The 20,817-nt window shown below is 40.5% G+C and overlaps 1 protein-coding gene across 44 annotated transcripts in view; it reads left to right on the top strand.

Annotated features, from left to right (window-relative positions):
- The first annotated feature begins 3,230 nt into the window (after positions 1 to 3,230).
- EPB41L2 (erythrocyte membrane protein band 4.1 like 2) overlaps positions 3,231 to 20,817 on the top strand; it is a 111,616-nt gene continuing 94,029 nt past the window's right edge. For 14 of the 44 annotated variants that reach the window (XM_086877081.1, XM_086877071.1, XM_086877057.1 and 11 more), the window contains exons 1-2: positions 3,255 to 3,361; positions 7,011 to 7,092. Coding sequence is in view for 12 of the 44 variants with exons in the window: in XM_086877085.1 (XP_086733211.1) it covers positions 12,990 to 13,041 (52 nt within the window). In the remaining 32 variants the exon portion in view is untranslated. The other 30 variants (XM_086877059.1, XM_086877104.1, XM_086877093.1 and 27 more) reach the window with 14 other exon arrangements.

The raw sequence follows: 20,817 nt of genomic DNA, 5'->3' as shown, positions 1-20,817 counted from the left end.
CAGCACTTTAAAGAAATTTTGCATATTGAGTGCAACAACAGATTGGTAACAGTTCTTATCACTGTGGCACCTACATAAAATTTAGATATAAACTCAGAGGAGTGGAAAGAAGAATGAGAAAAATATTTGAAACTACATTAACGGCTTTTCTCTAGTGCTAGTACAGCAGAGTACATGTCCCAAAAATGTTGTATGTTCCACTTGAATATAAGGAAAAACTTATTTAATGTGAAGGTGGTTATAAAATCTCCTTCGATGGATATTTGAGAAATATCCTGTGCAATGTGCTCTAGGATGACCCTGCTTGACCAGGGAGGTTGGATCAGACACTGGTCCCTTCAAACTTCACCCATTCTGTGAAAACCAGAGGACTATGAAAATCACCACCTGACATGCTGCATACAGAATGACAGACTTTATTTGGCCACCTAGATGTTCCATTACTCTGCTTAAGAAACTGCCTACATCCTTCTTGTTTTCAGACTGTGTTTATCCCACAATAAAAGTTCAGTAAAAGCACACACCAAAAAATGTATTACTTGTTTAAAAAAAAAAGCAACATAGATGTTTAATTTAATGAAACTGTCAGGCTATCTACTTTTCCAAAACTGTAGATCAGAAAAGCAGTTTGTCATGAGGCAGCAGATTTCTCCAGAAACAAATGGCCTAAAACCAGTGTGAGAAGAAATATGAGTGTAAATAAAGCTCTGGGAGGTACCCCTAACTGGGATTCTGAGCAGAAGTGTCCAGGTCTTGCTGAGAAAAGAGGAAAAAAGCAGCAGTTTCTTTGAAATCTTCCTGAATTTTCTAATCTAGGCAAAGTTCATTGTGGGCATTTCCACCAGTTTTAGCAACATTGGAAACCTTAATGAAGACAAGATTGTTGCAGGGGCAGTTGGTTTTAGTCCTGTGTCAATTACATTTGCTCTGGCCAATGGTATTAAACACTGGCAGCCACACAAGTACTGGCAATGACAGACAGCAGCTGGGATGGTGCAAACTTAGGAGGCCTCTGAAAGCAGCAGAGACCAAGTGTCTCCTGTTGCACCCATAAGTTAAGTTTTTTACAGTAGTAATTACTGGCTTTAGGCATGCATGGGAAGTTGCTGTATTATTTTCTGGAGAAACTGGCACATATTTCACTATCGTTCTTCATGCTTAGTGATATTGGAGCATCTGAGGAATGAACCAGGAAAGATCAGACACTGAGTTTTAGAGTCTATTCTGCATACAGAAAGCATCTAGAGGTAAAACACTAACCCAATCGTGCTGTGGTAATTGTAGCATTTGCTCTATCAAATTAAAAAATGTGACTGGTTTTCCTGAAAAAGAAAAATGATACTCCATCTCCTCTTTGAAAGAGTCATTTTTTAATGCTGTTTTTGAATGTGGAGCAAGAGATCCTAAAAATAATTCATCAGCTTTATTTAAATTATGCAGTGTAATACATAAAACATGAAGATTACAACATCAAGCAATATTGCAGGAACAAATTAAAACTACTTGTGCGTATGCATTTTAATTCCTTCTTTAATTACTGGTCCCTAACGTCTTTCAGTGGATGCAGAATGAATATGTGGAATTAAGCACAGATACCTAATAGTGCCTGCTCTCTACTCCTTGCCAACTCATTGCTTCTCTCTGCTTAATTTCTTTTAAGAGCACTCCTAAGAGCTGCATGGTTGCTTTTACTTCATAAGCACTAAGATTAAAGAAAAAATATTAATCGATGTCAAATAGGATTTGATTTCTTGACTCTGTATGTTATGAAATATGTATATGAAATATGGTGTATTGCCTGCTGACTTAATTTTCACTAGTAGGCTACCCGAAATGAAACCCCAGCATCTCAAGATTGGTGCTGTGAAAACACATGTCTCAACCTCTACACAAAAAATCAGATTAAAGCTATGTGTTGCATGGCATCACACAGCGATTTTTGAGAAAGAAAACTTGGTATCTTACAATTTCTTCAGAAATCTGTAAAGAAGAGTCAGCAACTTCAGTCATGATCCTGTTCCCTCCCTTCTAATTTGCCTAGAAATTACACAGGGATTACATATAAAATGCCTCATTTTATTACACAGCTCTGCTCTGAAGTAGCAAAATCTATTCTGTGCACTACAGAAAAAACCGCATGGCCTGGTACGCACGAAGGTTAAGGAAATGAGTTTGTAGTTGACTTTAGGATATAAAGCATCAATGGGATGAACTTGTACAGGCAACAATTATGTGCTCGATTTTGCAAAATCAGTATGACTGCACACAATGTAAATAATTTTCTGTTTCCATAGCGCTCGCAGGGCCTGCAGCCTGTGCAGCACAGCAGTTGCCATGAGTTTTTTATATCCAGGCCTTTTAGCAGTCAGCATCCCCGCACACATCCTTAGGCAAGTGCAAGTCAACCCCCATTAGAAAACTCAGCTTGTAAGGAGGGCTCTCACTTAACGTGCTGCTCAACAGCAAGGCCAGCTGCGTGGTCAGTCCAGGTTACTCGGGCCTGCGCCTGCTTGGGAGTGGAAATCCCTGAGGAACCCACTCCCACGGCCCAGCTGTCCGCAGCATGAGTAACTTTTTCCTTACAGCCAGCCTGACGCTCTCATTTCACCTCACTCCCGTGGTCCCTCAGCAGGACACTGAAGCCCCTGGCTGCCTCTTCTCGACCAGGTCCCCACGAGCGCTGATCCCATCCGCAGGACAGCCCTGACCCTTCGTTTCCCCGCACGGGAGGGTCGCTCCGGCCCCGCCACCTCGGGGTCCCGCCGGGCTCCCGGTGGTGTGTCCGTTCCAACCGAGCGCGGGGGCCCGGCTGGAGGCGGCACCGGCCGAGGGCTGCGGAGAGCCGGGAGGGGTCACCGCCTCCGCTCCGCTCCGCTCGGCCCGCGGTGCCGCACGGGCTCATTCCGCTCGGAGACACCGCGGGACAGCGGCACCGCACCGCGCGTACGGCCGGCGCCACGCCCGGACTCGCCCGGGGCCACGGCTCGGCAGCGGCGCTGCCGGAGAGCGTCTCTCCGGTGCGATGCCCACGCTGCGACGACGCTCCCGAAGCCCGTCCCGGCTCCGGGATAGAACCGCACCCCCGACGGGCAGCGGCCGCTGGAAAGGGCCCAGGAAGAGCGGGCGGGGGCGAAGCTCTATCAGCGGAGATTGACGGCCGCGCCAGCCAATGGCGGCGCAGCGAGTGCGGGCGCGGGGACCGGGCAGCCGGGCCGGGGCGGGCCCGGGGCGGGGCGCGGGGGCGGGCGGGGCACGGATTGGCCGGGGGGCGGGGCCGGCGGGGTTTTCTCCCGGGCTGGGCTGACGGCCGCGGCTGGGAACTTCGGGAGCGTGCGGGCGCCAGCGGCCGTTCGGGCGGCAGGTACCGGCGGGAGCGGTCCCGAGGGAGCGCGGCTTACCGCGGCAGTGGGGAGCGGGAGATGGCGGGAGGAGGGGGTCTGGCAACCGTAGCGTTGCGGGGGACTGGGGGTGCCCCGGGGGCCGCTTTGCCGCGTATCCGTCGCCGTTTGACTTGCTTCGCTCCGCTTGCCGCGGGATGCGGAGGCTGCGGGCGGGGCCGGCCCGGGTGATCGGGTGAAGCTGCCCCCTCCCTTCTTCCTTCCCTCCTGTGCCGGCCCCGAGCGGCGGCGGCGGCGGGGCGGGCGGACGGGGGGCTGTCAGCGCCGCGGCCGGCAGGGGGCGGCAGCGGCCCCGAGGACGCGCGTCCGGGGGCGGCGGGGGTGAGCTCCGAGCCGCAGCCCCTCCGCCCCGGGCGAACAGCGGAGCGGCTGCGGGGGCTGGCTCCTCCCTCCCTCCTCTTCCCGCAGCCATGGGCGCTGGGCCCGGCGAGGCGAGCCGTGCGGGGCCGCTCCTCGCCGCTCGGTTCCGAGCCTCCTCGCGGGGCTGCCGGCGCGGGCAGTGCCGCACCCCGGCCGGCGCTGCGCGGGCTCCCGCGGTCGCTGCCCTGCCCGCATCTACCGCGCTCTTAAGTCGCCCGTCTCTGCTCTGGGGCCAGAAGGAGAGGGGTGTTTTTCTCCGAAAGCCTGTCCCGATGGCTGTAGGTGTCTTTCCCTCACACGTCGTGTGAATGCTGCGTGAAGAGAGGCGGTTGGTTTCCTGATTTCCTTCCTCCTCTCACCACTCCTCTCCTCCTGATAACTTCATCTGTTTGCATCTTGGGCCGTTCCTTTCTTTCATTTGTGAGTTAGCAATTGCAGGAAAATGAGCTGTATAGGCCTCTGCACTGAGGCTGTTTATCAAGAATCAGGTAGGGGGTGAAATCGAGGAAGACTTTGTATCCCTAATTTCCCTTCTCTTCAGGATTAGGGTAAAAATAAGTGTAGAATCCTCTTATATGGTTTGTGTCTACTGTTTTAAAATAAGTCCCCCTTTCAAGATGTGATGACCTAACCTCTGAGCATTACGCACCGAGATCTTAAAAAAAAAAGATTTGTTATTTTTAAATTTAGGTCCAAATTTAGGTTCTTTTCCTATTATTGTGCTTTTGTAAGGCTTTGATTACAGTAGTCTGAAGCCTGAATACACTCAAAAGAGCTATTAACACTGTGGTAACATTTTTTTAGTGCAGCGTTCTTCCACAGGTAAAGGTCCTACTGCGTTGAACTTAATCTCTTTTGATGTTAATAGTATTGTGCACACATATGTATGCCTAGAAGGATTGCTGATTGACATAAAGGGAGTTGTTGTGAGGGTTTGTCAGCTTAATGATTATGATTTTCACCTCATTGCCAAAGAACAAGTAATAGCCAGCTAAAGTAAACTTAGGTTAAGGTGCTTTGATACCAGTAATAACTAGCGAGCAGTTGAATTGCTGTGTTTTTTACTTCTTGTAAAGCTCTCCAAGACCCGTTTTAATTAAAATTATGTATTCTATATTTTTTTTAAAGCACATGTATTGGTTTTCTTAGCTTTATGGCCTCCTTTTCTGTCTGCTGTCATGGGTGGCTCCAATGTGTTAGTGGAATGCAACGATCACAGTTCTGCAGAACTTAGCCTTCAGTAAATTCTCATAAACTTGTGTGTCCAGTCTTGCAGAGGTTGAAATGAGAAAATGCTTCATTGAGAGACTGTATAAAAGAAAAGCTGTGTCCTTTAGCATCACATTTTGTACAGCAGAAAAACTGAGTCCCTAAGCTACAGAGCCAACCAGTTACAGAACAGAAGCAGTATCGTGGCACGCTGGGTTACACAGCAATGGCCCTGGAAGGGTGTTCAGCAGAAGCACTCTGCTTCAGCTGCTGCTCTTCTCCCTTACAAGTTTCCATTTCTGCTGGCCATGCTGCTTTCTGTCTGCTGTTGACTTCTTGGTGGGAAGTTGAGCTGCTTTCTCTTGCCTAAGTTGCAACATTTTGCTGAGTTTCATTACCTTTGGGCTTAGAAAATGACCTTCCCTTCAGTGTTTTCCAAGGTTATGAATCTCAGAAATTTATATCAACAGTTTGTACCTGTGGCAGATGAGCTTGCATTGTAAAAATATAATTTAAATGGCCTAGACAAGACTTTCAAAAATATGCATATTCTCTCTGCACATTTGTTGATAGTGGAGAAGAGGGAGAGTTCAAACTTCTTAATATCCAAGTCTGTGTGGAATAAGCTTCCAGGCTTCATTCATCTAGAAACAGACCTTTTGTTCCACTTCTATTTGGATAATTTTCCAGCAACTGCAGTCAATTTATAATTTGTTTTCAGATTCAAGGAGCAACAAAGGTAACATTCTGAAGCTAGTTTAGCTTCCTGATGTCTTAATGGGGTTTCAGTGACAACACCGAAAAACTCTTTTAGAGAAGGTAACCTGAAGAATAGTTGTACCACTTCTAGTAGCCAAAATGATCTGAATCATTTTGTGAGTGTGGATATAGGCAGAATATTCATTTTTCATGGGACTAGCTCCCAAGTCATGCTTTAAAGATGAAGAATATGGGTCATAGATGGAGAATAGAAGAGTAGTCTGGGAAGTACGGACAGGTAAAGAAGGTATTGTGGGTTGTGATAAATAATTTGGATATATGTTCTGTTTAAGTCGATTTTCAAATAATTCTACTAGGTTTATAAGCAACATTTAAAACATATGACAAGGTAAAAAACAAATTCAGTGGATGTGGGGTTCCTTTTTGAATTGGCATTTTCTTTTGGCATTAATCTGGGAAGCATGTTTTAGTACAGAATATTGATCTGTTTTGGGATTAAAAAGGGAGGGAACAAAATAAAATGATGGTAGGTGTACCTGTTACATGGATGAGAGCTATGAAAGTATTTGTTGGCAGAAAAATGATCTAAATGGTTTACATTTTTAATAGTTGTGTCTGTAATGTGTAGCTTGACTCTTTTGAAAGAGGAAGCTTTCTACATTTTAGCTTACTCTGTGTAAATTTCAGTAGGTTAAAAGTGATTTTTCTAAAAATTGTGGTATATAGCAAACATTTTTGCTGCTACATATTTCTAAAGCAAGGTTGAATGCTTTCCTGAGGAAGATGTAGTAAGTCAAACAGGTTTCATTCTGGAATTGGTCTTAAGTAGGGAGGAGTGAGAAGAGGGAAGGTGGGCTGTCTTCCTCATTGCAAGCGAAATTAAATCAAGGAAAAGCAGTGCTGGAAAACTTCATTGTGTACTCACACAATGGGTGGACACAAGAAAGAGGATGGGAGCAAGAAAAGGGGATGTGGAAGCATCTGGTTGTTGTAGTCTGAGCTATATAAGAGGTCAAACTGCATTGTAAGGGGTTATTTCTGGCCTTCTATTTTGGAAGCAAAGACTACTTTAAACTTTAAGGGTGTCAGACTTGAAAATAAGTTGCCACACTTCTATTTTTTTAAGAGATGAAAATCAAAGTGCAAGTTTAATGACTGGGTGTGGTGTTTCTTTCTCTTCCTATTTGTCAGGGTGTTCACATTTTTAATCATTTAAGCACTGTTTATCATTTTAGCACTGTTCAATTTCACTTCTCTGGTTTTCTAATTTATTTGGTGGGTTGATTTTTTGGTGTAATGTGATGCTGAATGATTCCCTTACAGGCAAGGAAGATATTGTGCTGTTATCCAGTTGTCATAGTTGATTTCACTCTACAAATCTTCAAGATTCCTACTGGAGTGAAAGGTAATTTGTGGTTTATTTTTTTAGATCAGAAGATTTATTGTATGAATTTAGTAAATAGGCAAAATTTTGTGTTCTGTTTCAAATTTTCATTTATTTTGGCTGTTGATGTGATGAATCTACATGGCTTAAGTTGTCAGTTTTGTAATATTATATAAAAAGGAATGTCTTGATGATGCAGTAAATATTTGACTTGTACTTATGAGTTTTGTGGTTACACTCTTTTGTGAAGGTAATTTTACTGGTAACTTATTTCTTCCATAGACTTCCAAGACCTTGTCTTTGAGAACTTTGTAAAGATTTACAGACTAAGTGAAGGTCATATTGACAGAATATTGATTAATTACTATTGGGTGATCCAAAAATAGCTGTTCTGTTTGTCTAGTGAAATGAGTAAAGTATGTTCCATGTATAGTATGAAATTATAGACTTGTGTGTACTGCAGGTGGGACAGCTTAGCAAGAATGCAGGTTTATTTATTTTAACAGACTTGGGGGGGAAGAAAGGTTTTTTTCCACTTGCAGTAGCACCTGATGTCTTAGGGGCACTACACAAACACTGCATTACAACAACTCTGTGGTGCTGTAGAGGAGAAAGTCAGATGGCAACCCTTTGCTGTGCACATCACAGCTGCCTTTGATAGCTTAATGTTTAATGACTGCACTAAAGGATGGGATGCTTTCAAAGCCTGACTTCAGTGAAGATGGCCTCTTATGTAAAAACTGATTGTCTCTGCAGATTCTCAGAAGCAGGTAGTAGTATTTTGCTTATGTGTTTCTTTGATTGGATGTTTTTTTCTAAAGGAGATAAGGTACTACTACTGTTTATCTCTGTAGTGCTTTTATTAATAGTAGCACGGCTCTTCAGAGAATTCTTGTGAAGAATTGCAGGAAAAGCCTCTCTTAAAACTGGTGACTTTTATCAGCGTCTGGGGGGTTAACTGGGTGTTTTACTTGATATTGTACCTACCATGGGTCTCATATTTGTCAGTATCTTGGTTTTTCCTTGTGTTCTTTCTGAGGGGTGTGATAAAGCCTGTCTTTTAGCTTACCTTGCTATTACTGTGTCATGCAGCCTGTGTGCTCTGTAAGGTCATTGTTAGAAGATCTTGCCATTGAGTAGTAAAATGGGGTTAGCTAAGGACAGTTTAAAAGAGAACTGTGGATTGCCATGGTCCTCTAGGCTTGCATCTTCCTTTTTACTTCTAACATTGTCTATGTGATTTTCTATTTTCAAGGCAGTAGTTCTGGAAAACTATTTTGTAGGAAAAGATGTTCAGTAACCAGAAAATAAAAATAGACTAAAAAAAATTTAAAAAAAGATAAAAAAAAGCATGGACTCTGAAAGGTCAGTGTCATCTTCAATTGCTTGTGCTGATGACAAAGCAGAGTTTAACCAAATATTTATTGTTGAAGTTACTCTCTAATTAGTAGTGTTGTACAGCTAAATGTAACACTGGATTTTACTGTAATTTGCTGCTATCCCATTTCTGTGGGTAGAGAAGTATAGACTATAACTGTGGTATTCTTTACAGTGGCCTGGATAAGAATTTGACTACAATGTTTTAAGAACATAGAATGTTATTAAGAGCATGAAAAGCTTCAGTATGTGTTTAAAATGCTTGATGTGCTCTCTTACCATGATGAAAAAGTAAAACAGCTTTTTCTAATTTAAAATACTCAGTTATGCTGTATATGGGATTTAAAAAATGTATTCTTAATTCAAGTTTTTGAATTCATACTAGGCAGACCTTTGAATTCTAACTGATTCAGCATGTATCCTCCTACTTCTGAAAATCAAACCAGAATTAAAATCTGGTGATAAAAATATGCTTGCAAATGTTTCACATTTGTTGAAACACTTTTATTGCTTCCAGTTACTCAGAAAAGCAGGGATTCATCAATTAAAATTTGCCATAATATATTAAGTATGTCCTGCAAACTTCTTTGAACACTTCAGTTTTGGATCTGAAAGTTTCAATTTCCAAATACAGTGTTTTGTTCTCTGTAGACATTATTTGTAAACAATCTATTTGCTGTTTCCTTAGCTGAAAGAAGCTGTTTTATCCCATTTGGCTTCTCGTTTTGAAGTTGTACTTAAAAGCTGTGTTTAAATAATACTGTAACTGCTGCTGTTTCATCATCAAGGAATTAAAGAAATATGTCCTGTATATCATTAGTCTGCTCTTAGCAGACTGAATCCTTTTTCTTGTATGGCTTTTTGGGTACTTTTCCTGGTAGAGTTTTTCATTATTTGACCACAAGTCTGAAATAAACCCAGTGTCTGGGAGGGAAGGAGGTGGAGAGAGGGAGGGCAGGCAGAGTGGGGAACCCACAACCAGAACCAAAGAATGCTGTAGCATTAAATTAATTCTTGAGTCCATGGCTGCCTTGTCTCCTGTATAAGACATTTGTCAAAGATCCTGGTGTATTATGGTTAGAGGCAGCTGTGTGTATCAAGGCTGGGATTGCTACATATCAATGTTACTGCTCCTTCTTTACAAGCCCCAGTTGTAAGTGATTTTAGTATTAAACCTGTTTTGGTCCTCAAGTTATCTCATTAGTTAACTTAAGCTGTTGGGTGTTTGGCCTCACTCTCCCAGTGTGCTTTCTTGACTGTGTGTGTGCTTGAGGATATATTACAGAGAGCAATTAATGTGTAATGAAATTTGTGCACTTAGAGATCTATTTTTTGTTTCCCACCCTTCCCTGCCACCTTGCAGTATAATGACTTAGTGTTGAGACTGACTAGTTGAAGGTTTTTAGGGGAAAAGTTTACACTATTACCAGCACGTTTTTCTTGTACTGTAGAAGAAATTAAACTATGTGAAAGTGAAGTTAAGGAATACTACCACCCTGTGTTGTAGGTGAGAAAATTCTTTGAGGAAAGGTTCCTTCTCCATAGAAACACTCTGTAAAATGAGTGTTGCTCTGTTTCAAAAGAGTTCTGTTTAAAAACTTAATCCAAATCGAAAAAGAAATTGTGGTACAGAACACGGTTACAAATGACAGTGCTCTAACTTGGAGAGAGTGGCAGGGTGACGTGGTCAAACTAGTTTTAAGAAACTACACATATTGCTGCCCCCTTCATATTCCCTCATGTGTCTACTAGTTTTAGCAAATTTAGTAAAAGGTTCATGGCCCTACATTCTACTTTTGTCCTTAGACCATTACAAGATCAGGAATCAAAACAGTATTTGCAGTCTTAACTAGAGACCAAGTATTACATGTGAGGCAGCTACCACTGAAGGAAGAACTTTTATAATTTTAGCCCTGGTATGAAAGGTTGACTCTAGAAAATGCTTTAATTGTCTCTCATGTATTCTGGACTTCTGTTCCTTTTGTTTCAAAAAGCGTAATGAAACTCTATAAAAACACCCACACATTAGCTGAAGTATATTTTGCCTGAGCTGATTTGTTTGAAAAGCTAAGAAATCCAGCTCTTTGTCTTGAGGCATCATGAGATTTGATATATTGGGCTAAGAATTGAGGCTTTGATTTACTGCTTGCAATTGGATTTTTAAAAGCTAGTGTGAGAAAGGCAAAATATGCTCCCAGTATATTGGGAACAAGTTTGCTTCAATCATTTTTTTACCTTGATTAAAAAATGCAGCTTCTTTGTGTTTTTCAGACCTTCTGTGCAGTTTCCCTGATTTTTAATTTTTAAAAAAAATAATTAAGTTGTATTCCAAGGCAACACATAGTATGAAACTGGTTGACTTAGCATAAAATTTCCCAGTGGTGGTACATTATGTATTGGGTAAAGGGCAAGACATGTGCTGTACATAGCATGTTAACACTTTGGAATGGGACCAGATGAAAACAGTTTTTATTGGGTGAACTGTTTTGCCCTTGTCATGAGCCTTAATTTTCTGCTTTGAAACATCTTGTCTCTATAACTGTTGAATGATGTGGGCAGATTAATTTACCTGGTGGATTTCCTTGAAATAAAAGAGAGGTGGAAAGGCTAGTATGTTGCTGTCCACATGTTAAGCCTATTGAAGTCAAAATCAACCTGTTTTGTTCTTTTACTGCTGTATGATTTTTGCTTGCTCATAAAGGATACTTAAGAAAAATGAATCTGTGGATCCTTCCTGTTCAAAAGCTCATGAGTGTGTTCTTGTTTTACTCATATTTAAAACATATGTTTTACTAATATTTCAAGTGTTTTCATAAAACATAAGACGGTTTTTCTTTAATGGCTCTGGTTAAATGTTTTAAGACTTGAAGTAGTTATGCTGCAGAGATTTTTTCTGCAAATGTTTTTAAAATTCTGAGTGGCTTTTCATGTTGTATTATTCCCAAGGTTAACAACAGTACATGACTCTTGCTAGGAGGCTTAGTATGTAAGCAGTTAAACTAACAGTTTAAGACACAACAAGTGATTTTATATTCTGTGACTATTTTTAGATCCTTGGTTATACCAAGAAGGTGAAAGCATAAGCACTTATTCTGGTAAAAATGTGTTTTTTCTCTGCTGGTTCATTTTGGGTGTTTGATGATGTTTTGGGTCTTTTGTTTGTTTGTTGCTTTTATTTTTTTTTACCTGCCTCCATGCTGTCAAATGCTTGGTTTCAGGGAACTCGGGCAGTATGTTTGTATTTGTGCCCTGGTAAATTGATCATTAAGGAAGCAACTCAAATTAAAGGAAAATAATGTTAATATTATCAGAAATCCTATTTAATGTAACTTTATTAATTTCTTGAAAGTGGTTTCTGTAGCTTGTCAAATCTTGCTTGTTCATTAATCATACTCCTCTTTTTCAGTATTAAATGGAATAAAGATGATCCCTCTGTTTTTAAGAAACAGAGTTGGTTTGTGTGGGGGATTTTTTTTTTTGGGTATGGAATTTTTGATTTCTTTCAGAGAAGACCAGCTTCTGCTGACTGGTTTCAGATTATGTCTTCCACCAGTTTGTTGTAACCAGTCATTTATCTCCTGTTATCTCTATTGGCACTATATGTGGTTGTGGGCAGACTGTGGTACAGCACTGAGGCATCCTAAAGGTTTAGGAAGGAAATTCCCCAATTTAGTGTTCCCATCGGAAAACTCCAAACCATGTGCTGCTCACTTCCCCACCCCCCTTCCTTTCCCCTTTGGTTGGATAGAGAATTGGAAGCACAGAAGGTAGAGGTTGTGGGTTGAGGTAAGAGAAATTTACTGGAAATAGCAATGAAATAAAAGGAGCAGTAAGAGCAACAATATTAATAACAGAGTTTGAGGGAGGTGAATGAGTCACATGTGAGTGTTCTCACATAGGGCCTGGTGAACACTTGACTGCACCACCACACTACATGATGAAGAAGGGACTCCTTTTCTTGTCGCTAGAAAATGATATAGAGGTACTATAGAATAATCTCTGCCTCCTGGCCAGGCCCCCTCTTGGCTACTGTACAAATTAACCCTGTCCTTGCTTGAACCAGGATATTATCCTCCCCTTAGTCTATTCATGTCATTCATTCATGTCATGCAAAAATCCTACACCTACCAGCTCTATATATATATATGTATACACACACAAGCATAGGTGTTGTTTCAGCAGTCAATGGCTGTCCCTCCAAGATGAGTGTTGAGTTAATTTGGTCCCTTACTTTGGGCTCTGTCAATCCTAGATATCTTCATACCAGCAAGAAGGGTGGTGTGCTGCCAGGTGGTTGTGAACAGGAGCCTCCTGTATCTGGAGCAGACCATATTTATTGCCCATGGTAGTTAATGGTATACACACAGGCAGTGTCATTCAGCAGCCAGTATTATAAAATTCAACATTACAGACTGTTCTAACCCAAAAATCAAATCCCTTTGAGGTACACATTGTTTCCCTGCATTACCCACCAACTGCCCCCAGGTCCTCGAACAAAAACAGTCGTGCGGATAGGTTTGCCTTTGCTTCAGGCAGGACCAATGCCAAGTGACACTCCTCAAATGCACCACGGAGACTTTATCCCCTTCTACGGTACGTGGCCATTTTCACTGGGCAGGACCAGCTTGGTTGGTGGAGCCTCTGCTGATAACTAAACCAGGCGGCCTTTGCTTAGTGTGGATTCCAGTGTTTGAAGGCCTCATCACCCCCTGCTCTCAATGTGCTTTCTAATGGTTCATTGTACTGTTCAGTTTTCCCAGAGGCTGCTACACGATAGGGAATAGGGTACACCCACTCAATCCTGTGCTCTGTGGCCCAGGTCTCTGTGAGTTTATTTTTGAAATGAGTCCTGTTGTCAGACTCGGTTATCTCAGAGGTGCCATGTTGCCACAGGATGAGCTATTCAAGGCCCAAGATGGTGTTCTGGGCAGTAGCATCAGACACAGGGTATGTATCCAGCCATCCAGGGATTGTTTCCACGGCTGTAAGCATGTAGCACTTGCCCTGGTGGGTTTTCAGCAGTGTGATGAAATCGATATGTAGGGCCTACCCATATTTGTATTTCAGCCATAGCCCACCATACCACAGAGGCCTTACCCGCTTGGCCTGCTTGATCACAGCCCGTATTTCGCATTTAGGGATAACTTGAGACATAGTGTCATGGTTGAGTCCCCTCAATCACAGGCCCATCTGTGTGCTGCATTTCTTCCCTGATGACATGAGGTATGATGGGCCCATCGAGCCAGAAATTACTTACCTGTATCTTGCCAGTCCATATCTATCTGAGACACTTTAATCTTGGCAGCTTGATCCACCTGTCCATTGTTGCGGTGTTCTTTGGTAGCCCAGCTCTTGGCTGTGTGTACATCTATGGGACATACTTTTACAGCCAGTTTTTCTACCTAGGCAGTGATGTCATGCCACATTTCAGCAGGCCAGTTACATTTCCCTCTGTGCTGACAGTTGACCTTTTTCTATCAGTCCAGACACCCCCAGATCATTTGCTGCCATCCATGAGTTAGTGTAGAGGTAGAGCACTGGCTATTTGTTTTTCAACAACCTCTAAAGCTGGATGTCTTTTAGTTCTGCACTCTGGCTTGATCCACTGAATAGCTTCTGCAGCTCATTGTGTAGGACTTCATATGGCAGCTTTCCATTTTCTATGTGTGGCAGGAGCTGTCAGTAAAGAGGGTGTATTGCTTTCATTTTCTGTTAGGTGATTGATACATGGTGTATGGTAGGGCCTCTTCAGCATATGTTACCTTCTTCTTTGATGATGATCTGAAATTTTTGCCTTTATGTCAGTTCTTGCTGACTCCCAAGATCCCTGGGTGATTGGGGTTTCCTGTTTGAGCTTGCTGTGTGATCAACACAACCTGCCTACTCCACGTAGTGTCAGTGGTGTGATGCATGGCAGGGACTTTCCCTTTGAACATCTAGCCCAGTATTGGCAGTCAGGGTGTCAGAAGAAGCTGTGCTTCAGTGCCAGTCACTTCTGAGACACCTCAAACTTCTTCATAAGCTGCTGGTATCTCAGATGGGGTGTAACAGCCTTGGGATCCTTTGCATCCCTGACTTTGTTGAATTTGTTCAAAAGCTTGTTGTTGTTTAGGACCCCGCTTGATTGAGAGGATTTAAAATCTGACTGTAATCTGGAATATGAATCCTCCAAAAACCCACAGCACCTAGGAAAGCTTGTGTTTCCTTCTTGATGCTTGGTGGGGATGTGGGTACTATTAGAATCTTACAATGTCTATATTGCTGCTATACTCTTAAAAATGACTTTCCCAGATGCTTCAGGTATAGTATTATTTGATAGTTCAGGTACATAACTGGTACTTGAAAAGCTGAGTGGAAATTCTCTTTCTGATGTTTTTGGGTGTTGTAGAGGCTAGAGTAACTTTCTTGCATGACAGAACAATTAGCTCGGTTTTAATCCAGAAACAAAGTTGGAAAGTTTTGTAGTGTATATGTCTTTTTTAAAATTAAAGAGAAACAAAACCATAGAATAGCAAATTTGTCATCTGTCAAAGCAAAGCTTCATGAATTTTAAATAATCTTATTAGAACAGTAAGATTCTGCTATAATGGGAATTCCACCTGTACTATTTTCCTAGTTGTTTGCTATTCTTAGGGTATTAGCACTTTTTATAAAAAAGACAAATCTGACAGTGTATTTTTTGCGAGCCTTTTTGAAGTTACATTTTTTCAATTTTTCAGTAACATAAAGTAAAATTACAGATTTTTTTTCTTTTCAGATATGCTTGCAGAGCATTATTAGCCAAAATCATAAGTAAATTATGATAGCACAGAGGGAAGATGTGCCACTGTGTAGGAGTGAATTGGAACTGGAGATACTTGGGATGTTTCTGACTCATTATTTCTTTGTCTGGTTTGGAGAGCTTAGAGTGTGGCTTTTGTATCTTTGATCATTTCTATCTTATATGTGCAGACATTTGAATAGCAAATTTGGTTGCTAACTAGATAGTAATTCTTTTTTGTTCAATACTAACTTTGAGCTAATTGAATTTAAGTGAGTCAGCAAGATGTCAGCAAGCAGCTCTGTGTCCATGGATCATGCAAGGCTGATGCTTTTGAACTATTTGCTCCTATTATGGAACCTTTAAAAAGAAGAATACACTTAGGAGGCTGAATATCTCTAGTCAGTATGGAGGTTGTGTGAAACAGCAGAAGTTGGTTTTCATTTTCAGCAGTAGTTGTTCTGTTGTAGGGTTTTTCCCCTCTCCTCCACTTCAATTTATGCTCTAAAGGTGTGATTCACTGTATTTTCTCCCCTTCATCCTTTCAGCTCCAAACAAGCCCTGTGTAACCTCTTCTCCCCACTTCATTTTCTTCTCTTTTTCTTTGGTCTTCTCTTGAGTTAAAGTAAACACTGCTGTTATTTACAAAGTTCTGTGCTGCTGAAGAATTGAAGATGGCTTTTGCTCTGCTAGTCATTGCTAAAGAAACATTTGTAGTGAGTTGAGAGTGGCCTGATGGTTACATGCTGTGAAGTTATGCAAAACTTTTTGTCTCTGATGTGGCAGTAAATTGTTACTTGATCCACAGCTGTATTTTTAAAATGCTACACTGTTTTAGTATGGAAGGCTTCTTGTTGCTTTATGTGAAAGTGATCACATTCAGGGCTTTAGCTGGAATTGAAGCAATCACCTCAGAATACTTTCATTAAAAATAGGCAGCATAACTATTGGTACAATGAAATAATCTAATACTGGCCTCATATCAACATGATTGCAACATAAACAACCTTATGTAGAATCAAGCTGAGCCAAAAATGCTCCCATATTCAGTCAGTGCTTCTGACCTTTTCTTCTGAAAACAGCTGTTGCTCCTTTCACCTCCCCTAGACTGAAGGAGATGCCTGGTTGGCTATTAAGGTGTATCTTCCTTTGCATGAAAAACCTTTCAATTTACTGACCTGTCTTTGTACTTGAAAAGCGCTGCCAAAGGCTACACTTACTTTTCAGTAGTATGCATCAATTCACATGACAGAACTGTCTTTGCTGATACCCTGAAGGCTGATAATTCTGCAAAGGGCTTGAACAGTCTGCAAGAGTTTCACAAGTAATGCAGTGCTTTTCAGCCAAGAGGGTGTACTACTGTATTCAGTTCTCAAGTTTATCCACTGATTCAGTTGTAGTTACTTTTTGGAATTATTTTTCTGCTTTGTTGCATTGCTGCTCTTCTGCAAAATATGCTTGAAAATTTTAGCATAGAAGTTTTGAAGAATTGAACAGAAAGATCAAACTTCAAACTCAGCTTGCTGCTACACTGGGAGAAGTGATAGCAAGGGAAAAGTCACTACATGTAGAATGCATTGTTACAGAGATTCTGGGCTTTGACTTCCACTAACTTCTCGTTTCTGGTTGCTAAATATGATCTTAACTTTTGGGACGAGAAGTATGAGAAAAGGAGGAATCTAAAGTAGCCTTTTTTTCCCCTTGGGTCCCCTATGTTTTTTGTTCTGCAGCCTTTTGTAGCCTGTTAGGATCAGCTGTACTTATTTCACATAATGGGTTAATGCCCATAGTCTTTTTCTCTCACAGTTGGTGGGGTTTTGTGGCTGTTTTTGGAGCTTCATAGTGCAAGTGATGACACTTAAAGGTCTGACTGGGAGCTAGTTACTGAATAGCACAGAGAAAGTGAGAAGTAGTCAGACTTGCAGTCTGAGGTAAGGCAGCATTGCTGTGGGTTTCTGCTTGCAAGATGTTTGAGGTAGCATAGCAATGTGTGATCAGTAAAATACCGATTTGTTACTTCTAAATGGTTTTTATTTCCTCTTAATATCGGGACATTTTGACTTAAGCATTTAACTTGGTCTGTAAAGGTAAAATATTTCCAAAAGATCTTCACTGATTGTTGATGTTGACTTAATGCTCCTCTTTTTCTTATACAGTATGTAATTAGAAGAATTAATCTCTTCTGATTATGATACTATCATTGCCTACAGTAATACTGTATTTTTTAACTGACCTCTCAGTTAAAGAAGTTCTTGCATCAAAATGATTGTAGTGATTTTCTGGAATCATTACTAGTAGCTCACACAAGGGAGGATGCTGAAATAAAGTGGTGCATAGGCATCTGGAACATAACTTTTTGACAGGAATTTAATGTAATGAAAACTATGATTCTTTTATCCTCAAAATGTAAAGGTGGATACAATGAGAGATTTTTGAATGTTTTCTAATTATTTTATTTTTGGTGGTCTTGTGATTGTATTATCTATGTTTGCTCTGTAGTTTACGTAAGCTCAGGAGACTAGAATGTTGTTAAGTGTGAGGTATCTCCTGGCCTTTCAGGAAAGGTTGAGATGTCATTGAGAGTTCTAAATCAGATCTGCAAATTCTTGTAACAAGATGTCAAAGACCCTTGATATTTTTCTCTTCTCCATAGAGTCTGAAAGATATTGTTTATTTGATTTATATTTTTATTTCCTCCCAAGTTAAGAAACTTAATTAAGCAACTTAAGTTCTACAAAGCCTGCAGGTGAACTTGTCCGATGCATTTTGCCATAGATACTTCTAACATAGCCTACTGAAATTGGTATGTTCTTCAAAAGAATAAATATGGAATTTAGCATAGTCAGTTTCCTGGGTGACACCAGAGTGCATAATATATTGCTTATATTTGAAGGTGTTTTGAAACTGTCCATTAGTGCACAGATTGGAAGTAGATGGACTACCCAGCTGTGAGTAAAGGTTATCTTTTGATTTAGGACATGATACTTCTATTTCCATGCACAACTGATGTGCTTCTTGCTTCCAGGCTTAAGAGGTCACTATGCCCAGTAAACTGCCACAAATTCTCTTTGTGACAGGACTACAGAAATGATGCTATAAGTTATTTGTAATCTTAGGAATTGTTGCTGCCAAAATTTCAGGGTGACTCTAAAGTTTTGTGTGAAGTTTCATTCATAACCAGTGCAAGCAGATTCAGTTTGAATACTTTCAAAAGCAGCATAAATATTTGACCAAAATTGTCAAACTAGCAATTCAGGAGACAGAGTTGGTTTTGTTGTTTTGTTTTTTTTTAAATATCCTCTGCATTATTAGTTCATACACCTGCATCAGACTTTGCATCTCTATCTTATCTCTGCTTTTATGGTCAGCTAATTATTCACATATTTGAGTTGCAGATTCTTTGGGTTAAAAGCACAAATTAGTTTGCTTTCTGTAATATTGGTGGATGGGGAGGAGATGGAAGAAACCAAGTCCTGCAAGATTAATAAACTGGATTTAGAGAGCCCATCTATCTAATAACCACTAAAACTGGCTTACACGGTTAGATTTTCTTCTGTTAACATAATTCAGAGGCTTTCTAGTAAATATAATAGTGTGGTAAAAGCAAGAGACAAACAGTAGAATTTTTAGATAATGATAATGTATTCATTCCTTTTTTCACTCTTATGGTCCACTATACAATATTCAGTAATAGTTAGAAGAAGTGATATGGGAATAATGGCTTTAAAATTTACTGTGAGTATGATGAGGCACTGGAACTGGTGGTTGTTGCCCAAATATGTTGTGCATGTCCCATCCCTAGAAGTGTTCAGGGCCAGGTTGGATGGGGCCCTGAGTGACATGGTCTAGTGGGAGGTGTCCTTGCCCATGGCAGGGGTTTGAAACTAGATGACCTTCCAACCCAAATAATTCTGTGAATGGTGGAATACTAGCCTATCATAGGTAGTGATAACAAATATATTGTTGACCTTGTAATCCTCCTCAGCATTCATTTCAGGTTTACCTGAAAGAATGAAATCTTTCAATATTTAAAATTGAGTTGCAGTGGAAGAACTTATGGGACATGTTCTTTCATGATGTTTTCATGCTTTCCTTTATAACAAAGTATCATCTTTTTTTCCTGTCACTTAAAAATGTTTGTTCTGTCAGTACTTCTTTTCTTTGTTTTCTTATATTATTCCCTAAGTATACTTGATGTAGAACCATCCAGATTACCACTAGATAAGTATTTATTTTGTATTTTTGTAGCTGGTAGGTGCTGACAGTAAAGCTAGTAAGGCAAATAAAATAAGTTTACTTATGGGTTTATACTAGACACTCTTCAATATTTGGGATTTCTTTCCTAGCAAACTTGCTTTGCATGTACTTAATATAAATTAAGTATTATTGAGATCTCTGGACCATTGCTAAATTCAAAGTTGAATTGACCATTGAAACTTAAATTCAAATTGACCATTGAACTTAAACATTACTAAAGAAAAATAACAAACAGATGAACAGGCAGTATGATTGCATAGATCTTATTTCTGTAGGAAACCAGGCCAACAACTGTAAAGTTTCAAACAGCATTCTTACTGGAGTTCAAAATAACCTTTTCCATCCTGTTCTGACACATGTGGTGATGGTTAATACTTCTTGTTCTCAGTTTGATTAGGTTAATAGCTGGTTTTCTGAAATCTTTAGCTCTTTTCCCTTTTTTTACTTTTAAGAATGCTTAATACTTTTGGTAAAAATTTTTGTAGACTGCCTTTTGCTGTCAGGCAAAATTTTTCTGCTATATAAACTCTTGTTCATTGGATCATGTAATTGTTCGGGTTGGAAAAGACCTTTCAGATTATTGAATCCAACTGTTAGGTTAACACTGCCAAGTCTGCCACTAAACCATGTCCCCAAACACCACATCTCCAAGTCTTTTAAATGCTTCCAGAGATGACAACCACTTCCCTGGGCAGCCTGTTTCAGTGCCTGACCATCCTTTCAGTGAAGAGATTATCCCTTCTATCCAATCTAAACCTCCCCTGGTGCAACCTGTGGCTGTTTTCCTCTTGTCTTGCCCGTTGTTACTTGGGAGGCAGACACTCATCTTGCTTAAAACCTCTGTTCCAAAAACCACGTCAACTGTTTTGCTATATCCTCTTTAAGCTTTTATGTTCATACTGTTGAATACAATTTAGCAACTGAAGTCCCTGACAGCTTGTTATGAGTGAAAGGTCTTATTTCCTCTTTTTTTTCTAATAGGAAAAGATGTCAACTAGCAGAAGGATGTTGCAAGTTAGGGATAATACAGTTGTGATTGTTACCTTAGTAACACTTAAGTAATTTGCTGGGTACTTTCAGTGCTTGGAAACTCAACTCTTTTGGTCAACTCTGTTGGACCAAAATGGCAACTGTTTCTTCTTTGAAATCCTTCTTATGAAAGTAAGAGTTTTCTTAAGTGTATTAAGATTATTTTTGATGCAGAGTTTCAATGCAACTATCAGTATCTCCTTCACATTGTTTTTTGCAACAGATCTATTGAATGTATTGTTAGCTACCTTTACTTTTTCCTTTATGAGGAGTATGAGGAGTTTCTTTTGGAATTCTAGCCTTAGTTTGTGTAGTATTTTAGA

Source organism: Cyanistes caeruleus, chromosome 2 (assembly GCF_971803275.1).
Source record: "Cyanistes caeruleus chromosome 2, bCyaCae1.hap1.1, whole genome shotgun sequence".
NCBI classification, from domain to species: Eukaryota; Metazoa; Chordata; class Aves; order Passeriformes; family Paridae; genus Cyanistes; species Cyanistes caeruleus.
This window is presented reverse-complemented; position numbering and strand designations above follow the sequence as displayed.